General features: G+C 38.2%; 1 protein-coding gene across 4 annotated transcripts in view; it reads left to right on the top strand.

Annotated features, from left to right (window-relative positions):
- The first annotated feature begins 1103 nt into the window (after nt 1-1103).
- LOC139709637 (insulin-like growth factor 2 mRNA-binding protein 1) overlaps nt 1104-26897 on the top strand; it is a 44984-nt gene continuing 19190 nt past the window's right edge. For 3 of the 4 annotated variants that reach the window (XM_071621597.1, XM_071621599.1, XM_071621596.1), the window contains exons 1-5: nt 1104-1382; nt 5486-5546; nt 15733-15765; nt 19959-20062; nt 24448-24566. In XM_071621597.1, the coding sequence (XP_071477698.1) occupies nt 1208-1382; nt 5486-5546; nt 15733-15765; nt 19959-20062; nt 24448-24566 (492 nt within the window). In that variant the 5' untranslated portion in view covers nt 1104-1207. The remainder of the gene's footprint in view (nt 1383-5485; nt 5547-15732; nt 15766-19958; nt 20063-24447; nt 24567-26897) is intronic. The other variant, XM_071621598.1, reaches the window with a different exon arrangement.

The raw sequence follows: 26897 nt of genomic DNA, 5'->3' as shown, positions 1-26897 counted from the left end.
ATATATATATATATAGGTGTATATATATCATGAATCATTTTAATTTCTTACATGAATAAAATATGTAGAAAACAGAAGAGAAAGGCATTCATAAGCAATTACACTGTATTCAGTAAATTTACACAGTAGAAATGTATGACACACATGCTTTGTATTGGACTCTGTTTTATCAGATGAACTTTTCTTCTGAGATTTGATGTTATTATAATATCATAAAGACCCCCCCCCCAAAAAAAAAAAAAAAAAAGAAATTGCTTGTTTTTATATCTTACTACCTGCTCTCCCTTGTATAGTTAATGTACATGTATATTGTTCTTTTGTGTATTAAATCCTACTTGGCACAAGTGGATATGTAAACATGCAATTACACATGTCTTTGGGAGATGCAAAGATGGGAATGTTCTTCGGTTTAAATACACTGCTTTTGCATAATTTATTACGAGATTGATCGCCTCCCAGTCATGGTTATGCTTATGAGGAGAGAGTTGACCAATAAGCGACGATGAATTGTTTGAGAGGTGGAGTCCAAGCTTGGTTTTAACCAATCAAATTGCGGTACGACTGCGACTGAATCTCCTCTTTGTCAATCATTATTGGAAGGTCGTGACCACGTGGCCTTAGGAAATATGTGAAGCATTTTTTTTTTTCATTTTGCCTCTCCTTCAAACAGCTTCCCTTCGCCAGTACGTACGTGCACGTTCCGATAACGCGCGCGTGCGTGCAAAACAGATAAACGTTCTGTCTATCCCTCGATCGCTTGCCCTTGCCATAGCCAAGCCTCGTACCATCTCTGCTGGGAATCTACAGCAGTGTGCAGACGATTGCACGTAACCTAGTGTAGATGAAAGCGTGAGCACGCGCACAACCATTCTCAGCGCGTGTATGTTTGGATAGTATGTATGTATAAAGTGTGTGTGTGTGTTAGTGTGTATGGTGTGCGCATGTGTTTTATGCGCGTGTGTTCATGATTGTTTCCATTCTTTATCGTAGAGAATATTATACGGGCCACGCCGCACGCACACAGCCTCCCAGCGCGCGCGCAGCAATGCATTAGCTATACAACAATCTGTGATCCAGAATATACATTCTCTCACACACGCCGAGGGATCAGCCCACCACTGGACCCATACTACTTCTCTCCTCATACCGGAGCCACATCAAAATTTCATAATTTGCCGTTCAATCCCAATCAAACAAATCATACAAAATGAACAAGCTTTACGTAGGAAAATTGAGCCGCGATGTAACTGAAGATGAGCTACGAAAACTCTTCGAAGAACACGATGTCCCTGTCCAGGAGATCCTATTGAAGAAAAATGGGTTCGCGTTTGTGGACGTCTCCAACGAAGAGTTAGTTGAAAAGGCCATCGAAAAGTTGAACGGTAAGTGAATGTATACACTAATTTTTGATATATCAACAGAGAGATTTTTTAGAAAAACCAGATGACATAGCTATCGATTGATTTATCGTAATCATCCATTGTATATGACGGTAAATCAATGTTGTCATACCGAGTTTTTGAGTGATTTAAAACCAGCATGCATGTGTTCCAGAGTCTATTCTCTGCAACCACACGTGCGCTACAAGCGTGTGCAGGTTTGTGTAGCATGCAATTGCGTTGTATGATGGAGTGCGCTCGTGGAGCAATTTCCTCACTGAGCATGTGGAATGAATGGCCGCATGTATGCCGCCGACAAAACGGAAATGAGTGACGATGTGTGAGCGCAGACGAAAGCCGAAAGCAAGCTGAAAGATGGACCAGAATTACACTGAGAACTAGAGATCGATTGCCCAACTTAACCCATGTCAGTCGGTCTGAGTGACATGTTGACCCAGACAGAATACAGGTGAAGTTGAAAATATGTGACCATAGCAATGGCGTTTCTAGGCCAGGGGCATACAAGGACTGTCAGCAGGTCAGGGATGCCAAGCACAGCTACAAAATTGTACCTACACAAACCGACACCAGAACAGCTCATTGCAGTGTGCAAGTATGCTTGCTCACCCCCCCCCCCTTTTTTTTAATGCGTAATGAATTACACCTGGGCCCTGTGGCATGAAATTTAGTTGTGATCAAACGCAAGTCAAGAAAATGATACGCAACTTGATTTTTCAACCAATCAGAATGGAGCATTTGGGACTTTCGTTTGATCTTCTTGACTTGCATTTGATCGTAACTTTATGCAACGGGGCCCTGGGCAAGCAAGGAGAAAAACAAAGATATGCATGAGCCATGATATGAATGATAGAATCTAAACTACACTAGGGTGCCGTACACTCATTTTGCATGTTTTTATTTTCACAAATTTTGCAAGTCGATTCCAAAATTTAACAGTACATGAACATATTATCTTACATTTTGAACATTGATCTACGGGTACATGTATGCATTTCAAACATCCTCGCATATACATAGCACATACTCGCACATTATAAAAGTAGTATCAAAACACGTATAAATCGCTCAAGAATTTATTTTTAAGATAATACCACGAGAATGAAAAATAAATTGCATGTACGACCAAAACTACTCCTTTGATGACATATTCCTGGCACAAATTGCCAGAAAATTCCATTTGAAAACGGCGCGGTGCATGCAGTGTGCTGAACGAGACATGATATCATTGCTCATGAACGGTGGCAGTGCGAACCGTAGTATGTGCTGAAGTTGGAAGGGCTCTCAAATAATTTAGCCCCTAAACCCAGGATTGCTATATTAAAGGGATGGTACAGTATTGGTGGAGATGAGAATTGGGCTTTTAACTTTTTGCAAGATACCAACAAAACACTTATGAAATAGTACAGAGCATACCATTTTAAGAGGAATTCAAAGTTTATTTGATGAAAATCGGGTTTGGAATGACTGAAACATCCAAAAACAAAGTAAAACAAAGCGATCGTAATAAAGTGTGGGTCCCACACTTACTAGAATCGCTCTGTTTTGGATATCTCAGCCATTTCAAAACCAATTTTCATCAAATAAACGTTGAATTCCTCTTGGAATTACGTGCTCTTTCATATTTCATAAGAGGTTTCTCATTATCTCACCAAAAAATGTTAGAAACCTGAAATTAAGTCTCAACCAAAACTATATGATCCCTTTAACTTTGAATCTGATCCCCACATGAATGCAACATGCATGCGTGCACTGAGTTTGAGGGAAGTTAGACAATCTGTTAAAGAGTTATCAATTTGTAGAGTTTTAGATACGCTATGATTGTAAGTGCTTTTATCGCTGGGTAAGACTAGAGGGCAGTTCTTGATTTTAACACTAGTAAGTGGAGCAATGTAAAGAGAATTTCTAGAACTTAATATTTCATTAAAAAAAGTATATAATCTTGTTTACCTTTGGGAACAGTGATTTTAAGAATACCGGTAGTCAAGATATGACATTTAATGCATGCTTTGGTCTGTTGTACCACAGAACATCCTACAATATAAAATGTTCGCAATAAAGCCTAAAATACAACGAGAGATCTGTATTTTTCTGCAAATGGTAAATTATGCCATTAATATTTCTCAAAAAGTACAGTACTTACAATGTAATCTCTCAAGGTTGTTAGTGACAAGTGTAAGGCCAAGTAAAAGAGAAAGTAGTTTCTCGTCCTCGCATGCATCAGAATTTGGTGCCACATCAATTTTTTTTTATTAAAAAAAAAAAAACTATTTACCATTTGTAAAAGTGGCAATGAAATTATCCCAAATTTGTTTTCCTTGTCCTTGTTTGCATCTTTTTGAGTTTCTGTACAACTTTTTTTTTTTTTTTTAAAGATTTGTTATTTCGGGTGCCCAAAATATTCTTCTACCGGTTGTGATGTCATGTACATATTGCATTAGAATCTCTAATAATGCGTATCTACTTTCGTGTACTGCTGGGTGAGAGTGTCACAAACCGGCTGCTGTACTGTGGGCTGATGCTCGTGGGGCGCTGTGGATTTGAGAAAGCTTCACAGCACGTGTACGTTTGTACATCGTGAATACACATGTCTTCACACATCATGTAAGCATCAAAGCAGATGATTTCAAAGGTGTAGATCTACTCTTGCCGACTATACCATGCTAGTTAGGTGCAAGTGTAGATTCCTATCGCCTTGTAAATGCTTTCCAAACATGTACAAACTTACTGTTAATATTTCACACCCTGATACCAGTTCACAATTTGCTTTTGAATCTGCAAAGTCCGGTAGAAGACATAAAAACACTACACAGTAGTTGGTACAACTGGATTGCTTGAATTGAATGCTCTGTGCTGTATTCCTTGGAAACAGTCAGTCGCGGTATTCCCGTACACATGCAGTAGTGCAAATATTTAACCTTTTACCTGACTTTGTAGAGTATTTTAGGTTGTGAAATGTTCAGGGTTGATTTGTGCATACCTGAAAATCATTGTTTGAGAAGGTGCAAAACTTCACTAGCGCCTTGCACTAGCTTGAAATTGCTTATGTATGCAGCGGCTTCAGATCAGAAAAATAGTAAGATATTATATCAAATACTAAGGACCTCCCTCATCACCTCTCTCCAAAAGTCTGGACAAGAAACTACTTTCTTTTTGTACTTGGCCGTAAGGGTAACATGGTTCCCTGTGCCTCATGAAGTCTGTTATGAAATCTATATTAATGCCCAACCGTATTCATGAAATAATGAGTTTTACTCGAGTTTAAGTTTGTAGAGTATTTGTTTTGTGAATAAACAGATTCTGTATTCTCTTGTGAAAGAATCAGGTCAGTATCATATTCAAAGGAAAACAGAATAATAATAGGGTTTGTATGATTGATTGTCAGATCATATTGAAATCTTTTGTGTATGATGTCAATTCCAAAATAGTTAGCCTGAAAAAGTGAACACGTTTTGCACTAATGCACAAAGTAAACTTGGGGACATGGAGTAACACTTCGCGCAAGCAGTAATATTCCAAGTATCGCATGGATGTTAATCAGTGTAGAAATAATTTGATGCCAGGTAGAAATAATTCATGTATTCAATTCTAAGAATTCTTAAAGACTTTTCTAAGTCAGATCAAAGATTGAACTTTGACAGAGTGAGCTGAATGTGACCTTGACCTTAAGGACAACAAACTCCAAGATTGCCACTTGAAAACGGCCAAAAATCGACCCTTTACCATGTAATTTTATTGCTGTAATACACATTACAACTTCTCTGAGATTTTGGTTGTAAAATTTTAGTTTCATGAGAAGAAACAGTGAAATAAAATTGTTAACATTCTCTCTTGATCTTCATGTAAGGATTTGAATGCAGTGAATTGATCAAATAATGAGTCACTACTGTATCAGTTGAAATGATTACATGTATGTACCATGATATCCAGGACTGTAAACTAACATAGAATTAAATGTTGGATGTGTATTTCAGCCTGAAATGTATCCTGACATTGAATTGATGAGGCTCTGTGCAGCCAATAATCTTTGAGTAAAGACATAGACCATACCTGCATTTTTATGTCGGTTTGCTTTAATACCCCAACAGGTTATCACCTACAAGGAGGACACATCAAAGTGGAGCCATCAGTCCCGAGGAAAGCCAGAAGGTACCAGTATGTAGTGACCTTTTGCCAGCAAAGGCTTGTGATGGGTCACTTTTGTACTCTTTGCTATACTATAGTGTGTGAGAGACAAAAGGGGTAGTTGCTACAATTATAAAGTGTAACAACTCAAACTCAACAAAGCTTGTAGGCTTTTCATTGAGTTGCTGCACTTTGTGATTGTAGCAACCACACTTTTGTAGTTCTTTTTCCATTGCATGTGAGAGACAAAGGTGTGGTTGCTAGGATTAAATTGCAACAAACTCAAAGCTTGCAGACTTTTTACCTTTGCGTGAACATACCCCCTTATGATAAGGGGGTGAACATACATGTAATCTTATTATTATTTTATTTTTTATTTTTACAAAGGGCAACACCAAACAGACATGATACACTCCCATAGGATTGATCTTTATTCATATGTTTATTTTTTTTAAAGGAAAACTAGAGGGAGATGGTCCTTCTCAGTATTTGATAAATCACTATTTAGTTATCTTGCTTTTTTCCTCCCATCTTGTGAAAGGACGATGCAGAATATGAACTGTTCATTGTATTTCTCCGGCAGTGCAATATCTGGTCTTCTGTGAAAGTGGATACATGTGTATGTAGGACATTGATGTGTGACTATTCACAACAGATGTAAACACTGCCATGTACACAGGGCATAAATCACCTTCATGGTTGACATATTAAACTTCAAAAGCCAAGTACTTTGCCAACTCCAGTGACAGTACATCAGGGGATATTTTGGCCTGATGCCATATCATGGTAGTTTGAGACCCATTGCTTCAAAATTCACAATGGCCCTCTAACATTCAGTACCTCATCAGCTGTCTTTATTCTAAAATCATACCTGTTACAGAAGAGCTTTACTCAGACTGTGATGCATTATGTTTTCAAGGCTGCATTTATCTAACTGGAGAGAGAGAATCACGTTTCAAAACGTGTTTGGAACGGTGTTTGCGAACGTGGTGTGAAACGCAATTCTCGGGGTGCAGCGTTTATTTAACCATCATACAATCACGATTCAGGTGTTGTCACTGCACAGCTGCTTTGCGCCGTTCAACCTAGGAAGTAAAGATCAACTGCATACCACCATACATGCCTCATCATTCACACACAAATAATGGGTACATGTAGAAAATGCAACAGGAAACAGCTGGGAGTTGACCTTGAGATATAGATGTGTTTCAAAACGGCATTGCGTTTATCTACTCGTAGAAAAGCGATCGTGGTCTCAAACGCATTTCAAAACGGCATAATTTCTAAACGCGTTTGAAAACATGGTTGCATTTATCTAACCCCGGAAAATGCCTCAAACGTGTTTAGGATGGTGATTCTGCCTCAGAAAATTTTTAGATCAACACACCCCTAGTCACTAGTTGTTTGCTGGCAAGGAAATTTGGAATTGTGGGATTTATCCGCGATTTGTGAGTGTTTAGTGGGGGGGGGGGGGGGGAGAGGAGTTGAGTGGTTGATGGTGGATGCAAAAGTTTATAACTGGTATAATGAAGTTTGAAGCAATTTTCATACAAACTCATTTTACTGTGTTCATGCCTATTCTCTCCTGCCCCTCTTATTTATTTATTCATTTTTTGGAGGTTATTGCATTGTGCAAACTACTGTACCCCTGTGATGTTCTCGTGTTTTTAATGTGGTAAGGATAAAGCCAGCTGACTCGAATACATGATCCTAGATGAGGTTTTGATTGGTCAATATGGGCTTTCATCTAGACAATGTAGCTATAAAAAATGATCAGTTTCAAAGTAATTGAAACGAAGTGAACTACTTACAATCACCATTAGTGTGTTTATGTCACGTAAAACTGCTGAAAAGGGGCTAGTGTGGATTGAAGTATCAAATTGATATCAAAGGATAAACATTTCAGTGATCAATTGGAGCTTCAATACAGTACATTATGTACATTTTCCAGTTGGGAAGCTAGAGCAAATCAGTGCTTTCATTTGCAAGATCACCCTGAAGGTAGGTGGCAGGTATTTTTGAAGCCACAAGCATTTTTTTTTTTTTTTGGGGGGGGGGAGGGGGTGGGGTTCAATGCAAGAAAAAAAACCCCATGAAATACCTGTTTGTCAGTACACTAATGGTGTGATTTGTCGATGGATATTCAAAACATGGCACTCCTTTATGCATTTGTGTCAATTTAAAGAATTTGCTCTCACATGTGAGATTCTCTTCTGTCTGAAAAGCAATTCAGTGAAAATTTAGCCAGTGGCAAGTTCGGGGCCTGCAATTTCTGTGTATTTTTTATTAAGAAATCAAAACATAATACAATCTTGTGAGGCAGATATGTGTACATTGTATTGCTATACAAATGATGCACAGGATAGAGTGTGTTAGTGTAGGTGTGGTGCACTCGAGGGTATTTACAATTGTGAAACATGCACGAGGCGAAGCCGAGTGCATGTTGCACTACATTGTAAATACCCAAGAGTGAGCTACGCCTCCACTAACGCCACGAAATAATCCTGTGCATCATTTGTTTTATAAAATGGGTCGAAAATTCGAAAACTAACATCATTTTTCAGCGTTTTTCACGTACCTTTGTGGGTCAAGACGTCTGAAGATGTTCGTCCCAAACATTTACGCACGTCGCACTCGCGGAAGTCCCGCACATACAGTATAAGTATAATGGGGGTTGGGTTTCCGGACACTTAAGTTCCCGCATGAAAACTTACTTATTTTACATAGAATATGCACCCTTTACCTTAAGGGCAATTCCGCAGTTAGGTGGACATGACATGGATAAAAGAAATGTGCCTCTTTATCTTACTCTTTAATTTAGGTACCAACTAATGCCATGGATGTTCACCAATCATTAAGGTCTTTGAAATTCAGTAGATTTTATTTTTCGTATTTATTGATTTCGCGAGATCTAAAACCATCATTTAAAATGTACATGTGGGACTGGGGATGCTGAAATTCACTTAAATGCAAATTACAGTGGGTTCCTTTAAAATTTTTTCCTCAAAGTTCTGCTAATGGGTAAAAGATGAATACATTTAAATACTCCAGAAGTCATGTGACATTTTGTCAATTACAAAAGGGTGAAATGACCTGCGGAATTACTCCGGACAAATGTAACGTTACTAACTGTAACGTTACTAACCATGCTTTTGGGGGTCTAGCTAAAAAATAATTGGTCGAACTGCTCAAAAACTTTGTGTGAACATTTGTCATGATGCAATAATTAAAATTAATGCAACACTTTGTTTGAAGTAACTTGAATTTTTGCACACTTTTTGTTACAAGACATTGATTTTTTTGTCATGTCCTTTTTTCGTAACGTTACTAACCAGCCCTTTAAGCTGCCATAGCAATTCTAATATTTCATGGATTGTATTCATTCTTTTCTGTATCATAAACCTGGGAAGGATGAACATGTTTTTGACATAATTTTGACTTGAAATGAATAAATGGTAATTTAGTAGTAAAAACAAATATCTGAATTTGTTCAAATGTAACGTTACTAACCGCGGAATTGCCCTTAAAGACTTGATATAGACTCCTCATATAGGCCTACTAGACAACATACTCTGAAAACGGCGTGAGAATTAACCTGCTAAATCGTTGGATTTGCTCTTCAAAGTGACTCCATGTACGCGTCCGGTCCCATAACGCTTGGTCTACTGTACTGTACAAAGTGTACGTATAGTATACGCGTATGTACGTACGCCGCGCCACACATGTTATGCACAGTTAAGGGAAGACAGGCCGGCCGGCCGGCAGCCCGAACTAGAAGTTGTTTACAGGATTGACAGCGCGTATGCATGCAATTCATCAAAGGAGCCGCCGCGCGCACAGACGATCGGCAATCTACCATAGGATTACAGGCAGTGCATTTGTACTGAAGTAAAGGAAGGAGGTGTGTCTCATTTCAGCGCTTCCTATTGGCTACATTCTTGAACCCATTTTATAATAATAGATAACATTTATGACAAATTATAATGTTCAGGGATTACTGGGATGATTAGTGAAAAAAGAAAACAAAGATGAGGGGGAAAAAATGAATCTTTCCATGATGCTGCAAATGTCTTGTGATATCTGAAGTTATCCATGTGTGAAATATTTACAATCTTTAAGCACAGTATAATACTGTAAGTTCTGTGCACTTTCATGGATTTTTCTTTGGGTTAGTTATCGTAGCATACATTTGTACTGGGTCAGGCTTCCCTTCATTCCAGTCCAAAAGTACGGAACACCAAGCTCCATTATGAATTCCCATTATGAATTCAACTTTCATGACACTTGTGAATATGTACAAGTATGGATGAAAGTTTTCATCAAAAAGGGATTTAAAAAATGAAATGATGATAGAAGTTATTTCATGTGAAGGATATGTTTCGTGCATTTCAGCTCAAGTATTAAAGGTTTCATTCAAGGTCAAGTAAGTCCCATGCCATCGATGGTGGACTGATGCGCTTTAGTATCACATGGTCATTGGCTTGTGAACATCGAAGTTGTCATGGCTGTCATGGTTCTTCTATAACTGTCAAATTCAGCCTCATGGCCTGGCTTTGTTGTATCAAAGCGAGTGACAACCATCGCAACAAAGTCCATAGAAGTATGGATTTTTAAAGTCTGGTTCCACTGCGTATTAATAACTGTTGCAGTATTGCGGGAAAACAAAAAGAAATGACATTGATGATTGATGTAGTGTACTTACCGAGACAATTCAGTGTGTTGGTCCTCTCTATCTCTCTCTGTCTTTCTTACTGGGAGTAGCAGAGGTTATTCAATAAGCAGATCCTAACACGTGGGGAACTGATCAAGTGATGGCTAATGAGGTACTACACACACAACCAACCATTCTGCTTTTCAGTATCTACAGGCATGCAGGGGTAAACAGAGGTTTGAATGAGTGAAGGGAGTGCATAAATGAGATGAAAAAGACTCCTATACAGTCCAGACGCAAGAGCTGCAAGTGCAGTGTGGTCAGGAAACCATCTTGTTGCGTTGATAATAGGCTACATGTATCGGTAGATTTAAAATGTTTTCTTTGCTCCTGTTTCTACAGTTTATTTTCTGGATCTGAACACTGCTGATTTTTTAGTGCCTCTGCCATGAAGTGTTGCTGGAGGTTTTATTTATTTATTTATTTATTTATTTATTTATTTATTTATTTATTTATTTATTTATTTATTTATTTATTTATTTATTTATCTATCTATCTATTTATTTATTTGTTTATTTATTTATTTATTTACTTTAATACTTACTTATTCATTTACTTATTCATTTATTTATTCATTTACAACACACATATTTTTTCCAGGTATCATTGTATGATGCCCATCTAAATCTCATAGGTGGTGAGTAAGTATGACATCATCCTCGGGTACATCATGGTAGTCGCAAGATTGAGGCCAAATATCATACACATGTAGTTGTGTGACATTTGCTAGCAATTGCTGTAGATGTAACATGTGCAATGTACATTGTGCAGGTTTCACCATCTAAATGTGTTTATTAAAGTTGGTGAGTAGTTGCTTGTCACCCCAGAATTTTACATGTGACAATGTTCTATAAATCCTTCTATATTACTTGCGGGGGGCAGGGAGGCAGGGAGGGGGAGGGGGGTTACAAAGTGTAGTGACACAATACTGTAAACGCACAAATTTTCACAGTGCATTAATTGTTGCGTATTTCGCACTACTTTTGGCTACCACAAATTCTAAAACCTGCAAAAATATCTTCACAATATTTTCTGCATATATTAAATGGGTTGACAGTTGTGCAATTAAAAAACCCGCGAATATGTTCTTTAGCCACTCAGTGCGAAAAATGATCGTGCGAAAATATGGCAGTTCATAGTACATAAATTCAGTGGCAGGAATAAATACAGTACATTTTCTAAAACATTTCATTTTCAGAAGAATGAAAGTGCATTGTACAAGAACTAATGTTTTGTTGGTCAACATGAAACATGTTTGATGCCATTTTTATAATATAGTTACAGTATACAAGACGAGATTGAATGTCATTGGTATTCATTTTGAAGAATGGATCATTTAAACAAAAGAGTGATATATCTGGTGTTACATTCTGCCATCTAAATCTTTTCAAAATTTTGGAATTCAGTATTCAAGAATTGATTTATTAAAGAAAATATAAAGTGGCATTAGCAGGCATTAGGCCTCTGTCCCACTGCAACTATGTGAAAGCTCTGTCCTAGTGTTTGAAGTTGTCAAATCCACCCAGGTTGCTAACACTGAGCTCTTTTTGTTCGCCCTGTAAATTGATGCCAGGGCGAACCTCAAATGAAATGCAAAGTGCAAACTTCCCACTGTGTCACACTGTCTGATAGTCGCGAATCTGGTTCTGTGTCCCTCTCTCTTTCATTCTCTCTTTCTCAGCTTATATCTCTCCTACTACTACCTCAAGACAGCCAAGTATGTAACCTTGTCTAACCCCTTGTCGGTGTGACGGTTAGCATTTACCACTCTCATAAGATCCATCTGTGGAGATCAGCAGTTGGCTTTACACAGTGCGTGATTTCCAACCTTCTAAAGCTGTCTGAGACTTTGTTTTGCTGGCGTGTGGGTGGGTTTTAAGTTGAGTGCTACGACACAGCCTGAAAATGAACCATTTCCTTTGCACTTCACGGTTCTGAGCCATGTGGCCTGTTTGCTCATGACTTGATGTACAGTAGTAGTTGATCTGACTGTTTTGAAACTCTTGTCCCTCCACATGTTTAATAGTGTTTCCACATGGCTGTGTTTTGGCATACAGTATAGGTCTACACATCTTGCGTCCAAAATTTGGACAAGGTTTGTGACGTGTTGCATCTCGCTGGAGCAAGACATTCATTTCATGTTCATTGGAATTGGAAAGCAGTATATCTTTATTTTGTTCTACATGTACATCATGTGTAGTCATGAGTTGCAGCTGAGTCAAGTTGGTTGTCGGTGCGAAGAGAGATGACAAATTCAATTACTGAAAAAGAACCTCTTTAAAGATGGATGATACTTAAAAAAAGTGCTTTGGAAAAAAGTTAGAGAAACCTACTTTTCAACACCTTTAACTAAAATAAAACTTCCTTGACTTTATAGATGGTTCCTCATCTGCCAATTCTGTTTTTATAAAAAGAAGAAGAAGAAGCGTGTATGTAAGGCTCGGTGATAATGATGCTTCCAGGTTGATTTCCGCACTTTCAAATGTGCAGTTTGCAGGTTGTTGTGACTGGTAAGAGTGTCAGCTCATGACTGCTGGCTATGTTTAGCTATGCCCTGTGGGGATAAATCTTGTGAAAGACACCTGCAGCCTGTCAGATCAGTTGCGCAATACCTGCCGAGATTTGAACATGTGATGAACTCGGAGGAAACAGGAAACCATGCCAGTTGCTCTAGTATATTGGTTGCTTGGTTTCATACTGTATTTTTCTGCTGTCTGAAAGTAGAATGGTTTGCTCTGATCTTGAAAACACATTTTGGCTAGAGTAATTGTAGTTTTCTACTCTAGCTGTGTAGCTAAAGTACCCCTGTCAAAGAGGAACTTTGTAGTGAGAAAAAGGAAGAGCATAAAAGAAGTTTGAAAATCCTTAGGCCTATATGTTCAGAGAAATAATGTATTAGATACTATTTTACAGTCATTTGATTTTTTACTTCGTTTCTGAAATATCACTTGCATGACATTGTGGTTTAGTTATAACCTTGTCGTGTGTGTTTTTTTTTTTAACATGATGAATTAATTTTCAATTCCGCAGAATCAAGACATAAGATAGTATTCGTAGGCCTTTGTAAAACAGTTTGTCATAAAATGCTAGTTTCATGTTGGGCAAAATGCACAAAAATTTCCACTTTTACACTACCACAGTAGTAGGCCTATATGTAAAGTCATAATTGTGGAAGAGTTACTGTATTTTCTAGTGAATTTTTCCAAAGAAATTCTGTTGCTGTTTATTATGCATTAGCAATAGCATGTAGACCTACAACTTGTACATTTCCACTTGTAACCAGCTCGTAATTTGACTGGATTCAGAAATGTATGCTGTTCTTCTCCAGGCATAAAGTATAGGTCCTATGGATTGACCATTATTCCATCAACTTGAATGTTGTATGAATATACTGTATCGCATTTACAAAGAAAAGAATCCAAGAAATCTCTAGTAGATCATTTCAACTATGTAATTGTAGCCAATACTAGCCATACATAGATCTGTAAAGACTAACCAACAAGAAATACGTGTACGAGGCGGGCTTTGCTGCAGTGCAATGAAAATGGACATGGTTGCCCGTGCTAGTAATCAACCCAAGATGGATAATTTGTGCTGCAGCTAACTTTGAAATGTGGGTTTCTTCCTTCCATAAATAGATCCTCCAAACATATGTTGAGATCTGAGCGGCCATGGCAGTGGGTTTCAGCGTGCGCACTAGGATAGAGCATACAGCATGCTGATTTCCCATTCACGTGGCTTGCAGCTTCTCTCAGTGCACACACACACAGACACACACATACACATGCTGTTCTCGTTGCCTTTCTGTGTGATGCATAGCGCGAGGTGGAAAGGGCATGCAGACCCAAGCTACTGCCCACACATAACCTCCAGATGACCTCGCCAGCCGATTCTCCATGTCAGCATTCCACAGCGATTTGCAAAGGGCTCCCGTTTGGGTTTGCGCTGCTTCACTCTATGGGCTGTTGGCTACACTTCCAGCCCCTGCTTTTTTCCCCTTTCTCTGCGAAAGAGGCTGTGTGTCTTGCTGAATGCACGCAGACTCCATTCATAGTGGGGTGGTGCCAACCACTGCTGAGCAGAGTGGAAGTTAGGTACACGTGGTTATAATACTAACATGTGAAGGTGCATTACCATTATGCTCACTTACTTTTCATTTGCAGTTCTTGTCTGCTAGAATAATCCATTGGATGAGGTGGAAGTTTTATGGTTTCACGTATTTGCACAGTCGTAAGAGCCATTGATAAAGGTGCTGATGGAGTTCCTTGTACACAAGTAGATTATGATGCCCCTGTTTTGTAAGAATACCAACGTGCAATAATGCATGGCACTTGGTGGAGAACTAGGGAGCAAGGAATGTTATTATACAGAGAAAGAAGTTTGCTGTTTGACTATATAGTATTTCAAACATGGTGTCCCATTGCATGATAGCATGCAGGGAAAAGGAGGTTTTTGTGGTCAGGTTTTCCGTGAACGTCAATATTTACGAAAAGGGCAAATAGTGTTGTGTGTTGAATAGCTTCATGCCTTATAAATCGTTGACACTCACATACAAAAGAAAAGAAAATCCACTGCATGTATACACATTGATTGTACACTGATTGTGATGTATACAAGTGTAGTTACAACTGTACTTGTCGTCTGAGCGTGCTACTTTTCCAACGGAGGCAGGGAGAACTCCAAGGGAGGGTGAATTGAACAGATCGCACAGCAGGAACTCGGGATGTGGTCTATCTCTTATTCAGTACCCTCAGTGTGGCATGATAGTGTACGAGGAAGAAGAGAAAAGAGGCTGTATGGAGGAACTTATCCTTTGTTCCCTTCCCTCTATGATAGAACATGTCATCACGATGAATGAAGATTACTACTGTGCAATAAAAAGAAGGGGGGGGGGGGGGGGGGGGGGTCTTCCTGCTTGAAAAACAGTTTTTGTGAACAGTTTTGTGAAGTCCCATGATTTAGCTTCCATTGCAGATCCCTGCCAGTGCTTCAATAATTAGAGGGGTTTTTGCTCATTTTTAATGAATTTTTTAAAGAATAGATTTTTAGTCATTTTGATTTCTTTTAATTCAGCTGAAAGTTTGACTGCTCTCATTACATGTACATGATTTTTTTTTTTTTTTGACAAAAACTTCATGATCTGAGCTTTGTCTTTGGATTGCTAGGAACATGCACATGTATATAATATTTGTATTTTTGGCAAGGAAAAGCATTGCTTGATAATATTTGTGCCATTTGACTTTATAGGAAGTTGTTATAACATACTGCTTCCTTTCACAAAATGGGGAGTGATATGCTTCAGTATCTATGTGTTCATATTCTTTGATTCTGCCAAAATAATATGTTTCCTTCCTGTTTATTAGTCAGGTATTTGTGACACACAATCTGTGTGCTGTCGCCACAAATATTTGATTCATTGCGTAATATTTTCAATGACTCCTTGCTATTCACTTCAGCACCACCATGATGAAGTAAAATTGTATTTGCTTTTTTCAACAGTCCAAGAGAGAATGGAACTGATAAAGATAAAGGGTAGGTCTACCATTTACTATGCCACATTTGCTGTCAATTGTACACAAGATATTGTTTTATTTCACCTTTGCATTCACAGAGCTTCAAAATAATTAACCGAATCCCTTTCCCCAGATTGGACTAACCTTTTAGTTGACGGGTTTGTTTGCCGGGTTGTGTCTAACTATTTCTTCTACTTAGACTTCTGTTAATATTGATTTGGTTGTTTCCTTTATTACCTGCACTTAATGTAACACGCAGATTCTGTTCTCACCATCTTTTTTTTTCCTTTCTTTTTTATGACATGTTCTCCAGGAACTGCAGTGTGATGCAGTGAGCACCAGTGCACAAAAATTAAAGCTATTCAATTCTCTTTTTGTAGTTAGAAAGTCATTCTTCTTTGTTGATGGAATAGTTTGCGTAAAATTTCATTATGTTTAGTTCCTCTGTATTGTTGAACTACACTTATTTTCCTAGTAGGCCTGTATGTGGTTGCAGCAGCCACCATGTTGTCAAATCTTACAGAGTCAATTGAAATATTAGTAGTGGAATATTTGGTAATACAAGGCTGTAAAAGGGGGATTTAAGGGATTACTTTCGACCTAGCTTTGCAGTTTTAAATGCTAGTTTTGAAAGTGATTTTATTTTTTTATTTTTTTTAAACTTTTTTTGTTGTTGTTGCTAGTATGATTTTTAGGCATATACAGAATGTCCCCCCAAAAATTTACAACCGGAAAGTTTCCATAATTCCAATGTGAGTTAACTGTCTGACTGCTATTTCAGGATCTCAAAATATAACATCTTAGTTATATTTTCCAGAAAAACCCATTCAATTTCAGTAAGTGGTCACAGAGAACTGTGGATCATTGTAAAAAATGTCATGGATCTGATTCTTCCAACTTCCACTTAGATGCTCTTGGAACTGCATATTATTAATGTGTGAACACAATGGACAGAACTTGGAGGGAAGGGATTCCTGTGCTCTACAAAAATCCTAATTACTCTTTGACCACTGAAGCAAATTGAATGGGATTTTCTGTAACATGTGGGTAATAAGTTATAGTTTCATACCCTGAAATTGTATTTGGATTGATTCGCTATATTTAAAGTTATTGCGGAGGGTCCTGTAGTAATTTTTTTTTTTCTGCAGGGGGGGGGGGGGGGGACATACAGTGTGGATCAGTGAAGAGCGAGTCTTTTTTTTTTTCTTAAAATACTTGCACATATACAATTGTAGCTTTTCTTATTGCAGCAATTCTCCCAAGTTAAAAAAAAAGTTAGTTTAGTAATTCTCTTTTCTCGTGTGATCTGACCTTAGATATTTGCAATGTTGTGTAACTCCAGTAGCTTATAGTGTAGTGTGCTTTGAATTCATGTTAAAGCATAGACTATCTGAAGCTTTATGGATTTGTTTTTATTTTTTTTATTTCGAATTATGCTGGCTCACCACATCACTCTGCTATTCATTACCAAAGATAAACTTTCTGCTTCAGAGCATTTATTTGCTGGTCAGTTTTGTTTACCTGTGTTTGCAGGTGTTCTTTATTTTTTCTGCATACAAATTGCACATTGTCAGCATACATCATGAACAGCTTGTGCTTTTACGAAGATGTCTATTAAAAATATAATTGTATAAAGAACAATGAGGAAGTTTTCTTGTAGTGGGACTTATCATTCTTTTTTTCAATCAGTATTATGAATTACAAATCATCTGACTTTGCTACAACATGATCCAAACAGTCAATGCTTCAAATTCATTGATGTGTTTGCTTCTGGTCAAACAAGTGGACTGTTGTGTCTTTGTATTCGATTCACACAGAATTTCCATAGTTAAAATCAAGGAGCTACTTAGCTCCTTGGTTAAAATGGGCCAACTCTGAAATACAAACAAAGTGTTGCACATGTACAGTATATGGGGATTGTACAGATGTTTCACCATTCTAGGGGTATAATCACTGGGCACATTCTTATATAAAGACAGGGAACCATTCCAATATGTTTATAACTACTGGCATCATCAATTTTGTAAACGTGAAAATGAAAGAATGTGAAATAGCAACAGGTTGTTGCTTTTTATGATTGCTGCTGTAGTCTTTTTGTGCAAACCGAAAAATTGTTTGCCTGTGTTCAATGAATGCATTCATTCAGGACATGGTGTGGAATGTGGTTCCTCATTTGTAAGCATTGCCACTGAGTGTGGAGCAGCTCTGATGCTGCTACTGTGCTGTGGTATTCAAATTTTCATCAAAAACTCAGGTAGTGAGTGGATGCCAACATCCATCTGCGTTGGACTGTGCACCAGTCCCCATGTTTTCCTCGTGCCTTTTGCCTATCTTTCTATGTCATATAGCTACCTGCTTTGCATCATTCTGGCTTTGTGCGGGTTTTTTTTTTTTCTTCATATTTCTGTCATATACTTCTGTATAGTTTACTACCCTTGTGCATTGTTGTTTTACTGCATACACTTGTCTTTCAGCTCACTGTTAGGAATAAAGGAACCATATAATTTTGAGATAGAAAATTAGACCAACAAGAAAACAAAGCAAGCAGTGATTTTCAACCAATGAATGTTATTTTCCTTTATTGCACCTTGTAGTCGAATAATGCAGTTCATGCATTGATTTTGAGAAGGGCGAACAGGCTTTTTAGTCTGGTAATTCGGCAAGTTATCCATTTCATATTACCAACAGGGTTATTTTAGTATTAGAATGGTACCACAGGAGAAAGTTTCTTAAAGGCATAATTTACCATTTGCAGATGAAACAAAAACCCAGCATTATAACTTTAAAATAGTTCTAAAATGTGAGTTAACAACCAATTTGAATCGGTAAAATTGATGTTAAATATTGTTAAATATACAAAATGTGGACAATAGTTATAATAAAAATGTTTCCTGATAAAACCGTCTACAGTTACGGTTTATTGAGAAAAATACAGATATGTCCTTATATCTTAGGCTTTATCGCTAAAATTTTATATGATAGGATTTTTTTTGGTACACCAGACCTACACATATATATGCATTAAATGTCATATCTTGAATTTTTTTAAAAATCACTGTTCTCAAAGGTAAATTGGACCTTTAATATGATATTTACTGTAAAAGCTGTAATGGGTTTTAGCTCTCTAGGGATGCCATCTCGAGATTTCATCAATACTAATAATGTGCATAGAGGTACGCTGTACACTTGTAGCTAATAACAAAGACAATTGCTTGGAAGAATGGCCCCATAAAACTGAGCATACAAATTGTAAGTAGAATTCATGTCCACCTTTGTAATTTGGCAGAACATTTGCCACTTGTTCATTGCACAGTTTATACAGTATGAAAGACTGATATTTGGTGAAGATGGTGAGAAAGGAGATGTCTTGTTGGAGTTCTCATTATTAGAAGCTGTCTTCTATTTCATTTGTAAAATTTGTCTAGGCTATGATGCCAAAAGGTCAAGATTACATACTTTTATTTGCATTCCTAATTACGCAACTCAATAAAATTGAGAGTCACACAGAATTGGTAAACAACACTTGATGAAAAGAAAACCATTGAATAGCAGAGTTGAATATTACAGTTCCAAGGTCAGGGGTCAGAGTTCCTAGTGAAATATTAGAATGTCTGAAAAGACGCTTCATTGCTAGCCATCGCTTACTACTGTATGACAAGATGCACTAGGTTGAAAGTAGATTATAACAAAGAAGGAGGAGGAGCCATGCTGTATTAAGTGTTGTGATGAATTTCACATTTTGTATGACGAAGCAGAAAAGTTGAGTCTTCCCTGGAAAAATCTGTGTCTTTTTACTACATGTATCATTGATGCGATGTATTTGTAAAATCAATCTTGTCCTAAGTGGCTCCTAAGGTCAGTATAATGCACAGTGGATTTACCGTACAGGTAAAAACAAACTGTTTGTGATTTGAGTGTTGCTTTTGATTTTCCTTTTCTTGTTTTTGTTCATTTTCTATCATTTGCTGTTTTTCTTCATATATGTGTTCTCTATATTCTTGAGCAGCATTTCTTTTTTCTTCTCTCTTCTGCTCCTTCTGCTTCTGCCTTTCTGTCTGTCTGTCTATATTTCTCCCTTTCTTGTTACATCTTCGTGCTTCTAACTCTTACTTTATGGTTGACAGTAATTTTATCATGCTTTTCTTCAAATATGTAACTTGGTATGTTTTTGTTGTCGTATATAACATGATGCCGTCTCTTGTCGCTTTGCAGCAACCGGCTGAAGATCATCATCATGAATGTTCCAACCAAAGTGGAGCATAAGGAAATCGAGAAGCTGGCAAACACCTTTGGCACTGTAACAGAATGCGAGCCATGTAAGTATTTCAAAGAAACCTGTGCATGATCTAGGCAGTCGTTGCTAATTGCATGGAATGGCAATGTATAATTGTACAGTTGTGTTTTCTGTTCTGTTTATACAGGTGATAAAGATTGCTTTAAAAAAAAGAAGAAAGAGGTTCACAGATTTTGTTACGGATTGATTTTCTTTTCATCAGAAAGGGATAGGTGTATTTGGACTCCAATGTGTTCCATGGAGAACATGCATTAAAAATATGGCAATGGTTACCATTAGTGTGGATGTGAAACTTCAGTTGACTGTAATGGCTTGCTTGCAAAATTTGAGTGTTTATGGGGCATGGGTTCTGAATACGTGACAGTGAATTTCTGATATAAAGACTTATTTTTTGGTGTTTTTTTGTGCTCCAGCTGTATTCCAGATTTTGGGTATAAGTTGAAATATCAAGGGTATTCTCTTATTAAGTATAGTGGGCCTTTCATTCCTGAATCATAATGCTGTCAGGAGCTGTAGAGTTGGGAGGCCCAGAATATTTTACCTCTGGTGCCACTGTTCAAAAAACAAAACAAACCAGCAAACAAAAACAGCTACAATATACTGTACTCTGTCTGGGCCCCATGTTATCAAAAGAAAAAAGAAAAAAAAATCAATTTTAAATTTCCTTACCACACAGGCTGCCATAGACTTACAGTTGAAATCAACTATATAATCAATTCTAACTATTCATAAAACAGGGCCCTGGCATTGTAATGCTATTCAAGGAGTTACTGTAAGTGACTGTGTGAAGGCTTTTGACCAGTATGCAAAGCAAATTTAAACTAGTTAATTTGACAGGGATGTACACTGATTGTTTATGTTTGAATTTTGTCATTGGAAATCACCATCTCTTCCATTTGACCTAGATGCAATATATCAGTGCTGTGTACATCCCATGCTGCAAGAGAAGCTTGCAAGAAAGTTTGTTCTTACATCTAAAAAATAACTTTTAGATGATAGCAAATACAACATATTGTTCTATCAAAGAAAATGTGGTGTAGTGTGAATTCAAGCACTAAAGAAATATTTTAGGTTCATTTTCCGAGTATTCGATTTGCTTGGAAAATTAATGCTTTGATCCCAGAGATGACTGAGTATTCTTGTCTTTAAGGGTACTATTATTTAGTTTGCATAAAAGTTACGGAAATCAAAGCATCATAGAGTTATCCCTACTACCAATGTGGTTGGAATTCAGATGTGAGCAGAATAGCCCCATAGCATGCTTTCCATTGCTCACTTTGTAGACATCTCACCAAACAAAAATGTTCTGAATTCCATCTGAACCTGCAGAAAGCTTGGGTGGAGGCTTTTAGAGATTGTATGATGATTGTGATGATGTCACCGTCACCATGGCAACAGTAGTGTGTTCTTTCATCTTGGCAAAGTCTGCCCAGTTTCGAATAGTGAAAGCGAGCAGGCGTCTTTGGGTAGCCTTATTGTGCCCTGTGCTATTGCAACAAATGCGTTTACCATGTCACCCGTCACTCTGGAGCTTTGTTGCATTGTGGGATGAGCTATGAACACTGCTCTTCCAGCACCAAAACTGGTGCTCATGTTTGAAATTGAAACATATGGTTTGTCTATTCCGAACTCCAAGTGAACTCCGTTGTGCCTGAGAGAGGAGAGAGGCTCTGATGCGGTCAAGTCTCCCTGTAACCTTGTATTGTACCTACATAAGAAAGAACTTGTAGATGGTTATAATGGGATTTAGATTTACATTGTAGTTAAACAATAATTAATATGTGTGGAAACACCTGTGTTGTTGCCGCCACCTTTTGCTATCAGGTTCGATGTTACATATGTAATTCTAGTGTAATAATACATTCACGAAGTAATAAATCCTTCACTCGACGCTTTAAAACCTTGTTATGCCTCTCTTAATACAAAGCTTATGGAGGATTAACTTCATCACTGAAACAAGTGCATTCTACTGTGCATGCCCATTTTTTTTTTTTTTCGGGGGGGGGGGGGGGGGGGGCTTGACAATCAATTTGAACTTTCTGAAACAACTATGAAAGTTGCTCAGCCCTTTTTACACCAGGGACTTTGGACAGTGTGTATAATGCTACTATATGGGATTTTCTGTGTCAATGGGCACCCAAAGCACACAAGGAGATAGCAAGTAGGCATACAAATTGCAGATGGGCAGTCAGTAGTTCAGCTTGTATGTCCTTGTGAGCGAGGTCTTCACCTACTTTTGTGTCCTAAAATTTTTGAAAGAAGAGGAAGCATGAATGTAGGTTGTTGTTAGGAAGTGGTTATGTGCTTTATATTATGAAAGCCAGCTATCAGATTTTGTTCAAAGTCTTAAACACATCGCCAGCAGCTTGTACTTTAGGTTGGACCGTAATGTTTTATGAGTGTAATGGCACCATCATGTAAAAAGGGCATGCCAATCAATAACCAGCACACATGCAGAGCAAAAAAAAAAAAAGAGAGAGAGAGAAAAAACAAAACAAAAACAAAACAAAAAACAGAGAGAGGAGAGGTAGTGGGCCTGAGTTCATCGACTATTTTTACATTGCCTCCGAGACAATCACCTTTGCAATGTTCACAAGGTTCTAGTTTAGACCGCATTGTTGAAACCAACAATGATTGATAGGCCAGGATATTAGTACAATCGCATTCAACATTAATTTAGAGGGAGTAAAAAAGTGGCCTCAGTAAAGATCGCTGCCTCTCGTCTGGCTCGTAAATGGACATTAGGGGAAATGCTCCTAATGAGGCAGCCTGTTCATGAAATAATGTTTCCCCTCTTTGTCATATCAGTTCATCTTTTTCGCCCAGCTCTCTCTCCCGCACACCCGAAGAGCTATGAGACTGCCCTGTCTCTCAATTATGAGATAACCTGCGGCCATTTGTAGTTCATACAGGGTGGGCAAGTTCAATGGCCTCCTTGCCCTGCCCCAGTAGGGGATTCAAGAGGGGGGGGGGGGGGAGGGGGGTGGAAAAGGAAGACCCAAAGAAGAAAGAAAAAGAAGAAAGAAAGAGAAGGATGGGGTGGTGGTTGCTGTGAAGGGGAGAGAAAGATCATTCATTAATGGCCCTCAGCAAACAAAGACATGAATCACATGCGTTGTATCTTGAGGACATGTGCAAGTAATGAAGCAATATAGGGATGCCCTGTTAACTCTGCTAGCACCAGCCTTAACAACGTGAATCCCATTTGGTGTGTGTGTGTGTGTGTGTGTGTGTGCGTGCATGCATGTGTGTATGGGGGGGGGGGTAAGTGATGACACATCAGTGAACGACTTGTATCAGTGAACACAGCAGGGGCTGATGAATATTCATTAGGATATTGCAGGGATTCACCTTTAACAGCAACATTGCTTTGAAAGTTCTAACACAATTTCCATAATGCTGCAAGTGCCAACCATGTGAACAAAATTAATTCTTATGTTTGTTATTTTCAGTTCAAGGAAATATAAATCTTTTGGGACAAAAGCACCAAGTGAACTGTTTAAGATCTTAGTCATTCTCCATAGTTCTTGTTTGAAATGAGGGGAACCTGATGTGTTTCACTGTCTCATGTATGATTCAGTGGCCATTCGCTCATGAAATACTCTAAGAGCTCTAATTTTGTGTGTATAGGATAGAATTTCTAGGCCTGTGACAAATTTCATATTACAGTTCGACCTCGATTATCCGGCCTCCTTTTATCCGAAAATCTCTATTATCCGGACGCGTTCACGCAGTGAAGGACTTTTTTTTTCATCCAAAAATTGAGAAAAAACAGTGACTTTAACATCTTTTCATGGATTCTATTTCACTAATTTCATAAGATGTGCATGATAGGTTTCTCAATATCTGATGAGGTAAAACATGTATGATTTTCACATAAAGATATAGACCCTAATTTTGTGAAGAAGGGACTACAATTTTGCGCAGGCTAGCCTAGATTACACCACCGTTGCGGGGTACGCTACCTGCCTAGCTGCCAGTGCACTGGGACAGCAGCTTGGACGGCAGCTATACATTAACATTGTGTCTCCCATATCCGGCCACTTCGCTTATTCCTGATGAGCGCCGGTCCCGACATTGCCGGATAATCGAGGTCGAACTGCACAATGTAGATGATATGAATGCTCCATTTCAGGTTCTTACTGCCATATCAAATTTGCTTTTATACTGGATATAATTGTAATTGGAAAGAGAGAGGAGAAAAAAAAGAGATTCAGATTATCACAGACAACATGTACCTTCAGGCAGAATGTAATACATAGTATGTGATGCCATAAAGTCAGCAAGTAGCCTTCAGGAGCTTAAAGATCACCATGCCAGTAATGTCATTTAATTGGCAGTGATTAAAATTATGCATGCCGCACACTGTGCTGTGCTGTCTTCTTCTTCCTCCCCCAACATATGCAGTGCCCTCCAAGAACCCCAATGGTCACTACGCCGTGGTGGTAACTTATGAGCAGCCAGAGCAAGCTGAGCAGGCCATCAGGCAGCTCAATGGATATGAGTACCAGGAGTCCAAATTGAGGGTAAGTGAACTCGGGCAGGCACCAGTTCTCTGTGAATACTGCATGTATACAATCCGTTTCGAATGAAGTCAGAAGTCAGATTGCGGTATTGCTACTTTTTTGTTGCTGTTTGAGAGTTGAAATGAATCATGTTCTTGTCAAGACCTTCATGATTTGGTTTAGTTACACACTGCCTACCAATAGATCAGTTTCTTACCTTATGAAATTTTTAATGCACACTTTGAAACTTCGAGAGTTGAAATGAATCATGCTCTTGTCAAGACCTTCATGATTTGGTTTAGTTACACACTGCTTACCAATAGATTAGTTTGTTACCATATGAAAATTGTACGCACACTTTGAAAACAAGGGTTGTCACCGGCAGCCACAAAGCTTGCCCCAAGGCCTGCCTGACATGGTAACAAGTAATGCATGCAAACCTGATTCCAAGTATTGAAATTTATCCAGAATATGTGCAGATGGATGAAGCAGCTTATTATTAGGTCTTTAAAAAGATTGAAAAATATATCCATACCCAGGCAGGTGATTTGAATGTAATGGTAAGCCAGCCTTTTGGCTCGCATGAGCCAAACATTAATATGAGCTATTATTGTGATTGTTACTCAGTGTCCACATGCAGAGTTGTCATGTTATTTTTATATTCATGTACACTGTAGTACTGGCAATTTTTCTCATGTGTGATTGGATTCGATGCTTTATGAAGAAAATCTGAAGATAATTTTAAGTCTTCACGTTCATTCATTCATTCATGTGTGTGTGTGTGTGTGTGTGTGTGTGTGTGTGTGTGTGTGTGTGTGTGTGTGTGTGTGTGTGTTGTTGTTTGTTTTTTTTTTTGGGGGGGGGATAGGGTCACACTTTAAAACTTCAGCTCATTTCAATACAACAGAGTCATATGAGAAGTGTGCCCTTTTCCGTGATGATTGGAAGAGTATTTTCTTGTAATCGTCAAGGGAGGATTTATTCATCGTAGTTGATTCAACACAACTTGTTTCCTAGGCTATGTTTAGTGGTGTCACAGATGGGAAACTATGTCACTTCCTGATTGGGTAATCAAAGATTTAAAAAAAAAAAAAAAGAGAGAGGAAAAACAATGCTACTTCTTTCATATCCAGTTTGGGTGAGCCACAGTTAGTTGGACATGGGCATCATCGTGTTTGCCATGTTTGACGTCATGTGAGTGTGACTGGAGGTGTTGTCATAAAGCCAAGTCAGCATGGCTTGTGGTGTTGAAAGGTTTCATACTCCACACTGGTTTTGGTGGGTTAGCATCCACCTCTACCAGATTAGAACTCACTAGAACCATCATTACGAGTCAAAAAGTAGGCAAAGCACAGCAAAGAGATCTGCAGCCACAGTACAGTATGCAAGCAAGTTCTCCTGCTTTTCATTTACACTTGTGGTAGTTACACTGTTCATTGAATTTCCTACCTTAAAAAACTTCCATTCTTTCAGTCAATTAATTTTTGTGTACTCAAGTGTATAAACTCTTTCACTTATGGAGAAGCAAACAACAGCATGGTGCAAAGTCAAGCAAATTCAAACATCAATGTTGCGACCATTTGAATGTAACCTACAACTTGTAGTCAATGTTTAGGTGTCCTAGTGGCAACTGGAAAGCTTGTTGCTGCCACATGATTTTGATATGGTTTCAGTCTCTTCGTATGTTTTGTGTGTGAATTTAGACTAAAGAGTGTTTTCTGCTTCCACGTTTTTTCTCTCTTTTTTATGAATGTTTATGACTGTGGATAAATATACGGGTGCTGTCTTCTGCAACATTGTCAAAGTTTGAAGAAACCAATGCCTTCAATCTTTGTTTTTCTTTATTTTGTGCTTAAAAACAAAAGAAGCATACAAATGTAGGAGCATTGCTTGACTTATATATAATGCTGGCTTTATAGTAGTTTGTTGGATAGATGAAGCTAAAGTTTTATAGCCTTATGATTATCTGTCTAATTCTGCTTATAATTTATTGACCTGTTGCCCCATTATGGTGATTTTTCATCCAAAGTGAATATTTCGTTTTGGTCGATGTCCTTGCCGCAACTGCCGTATTCCTCACAATATAGAGAGTGAAGTAGAAGTTGGTGTATGCAGGGCAAGTCATGGGGTGCATAACCCTGTAGTCTGTATGACAGCAAGCAGCCAAAGAGGGCTGAATTCTGTCCGTCTTATCTATCGAGCGTCTGTTGCGGCACAGTATGAGTTCACCGTGAGTCACCGCCGCTCCTGCAGTGGTGTACGGCAGCGTGTGCTGTATGAACGAGATCCACAGGATATGGGCACGTAGGAAATCCTGCTTGTGACGTGGGACTCTGTGAATGGTTACATCCT

The sequence above is a fragment of the Diadema antillarum genome, unplaced genomic scaffold, assembly GCF_040938485.1.
Source record: "Diadema antillarum isolate AM-2024a unplaced genomic scaffold, OU_Dant_1.0 seq00001455_RagTag, whole genome shotgun sequence".
In the NCBI taxonomy this organism is placed as follows: domain Eukaryota; kingdom Metazoa; phylum Echinodermata; class Echinoidea; order Diadematoida; family Diadematidae; genus Diadema; species Diadema antillarum.
Note: the sequence above shows the minus strand (reverse complement) of the source record. Positions and strands in the feature narration are given on the sequence as shown.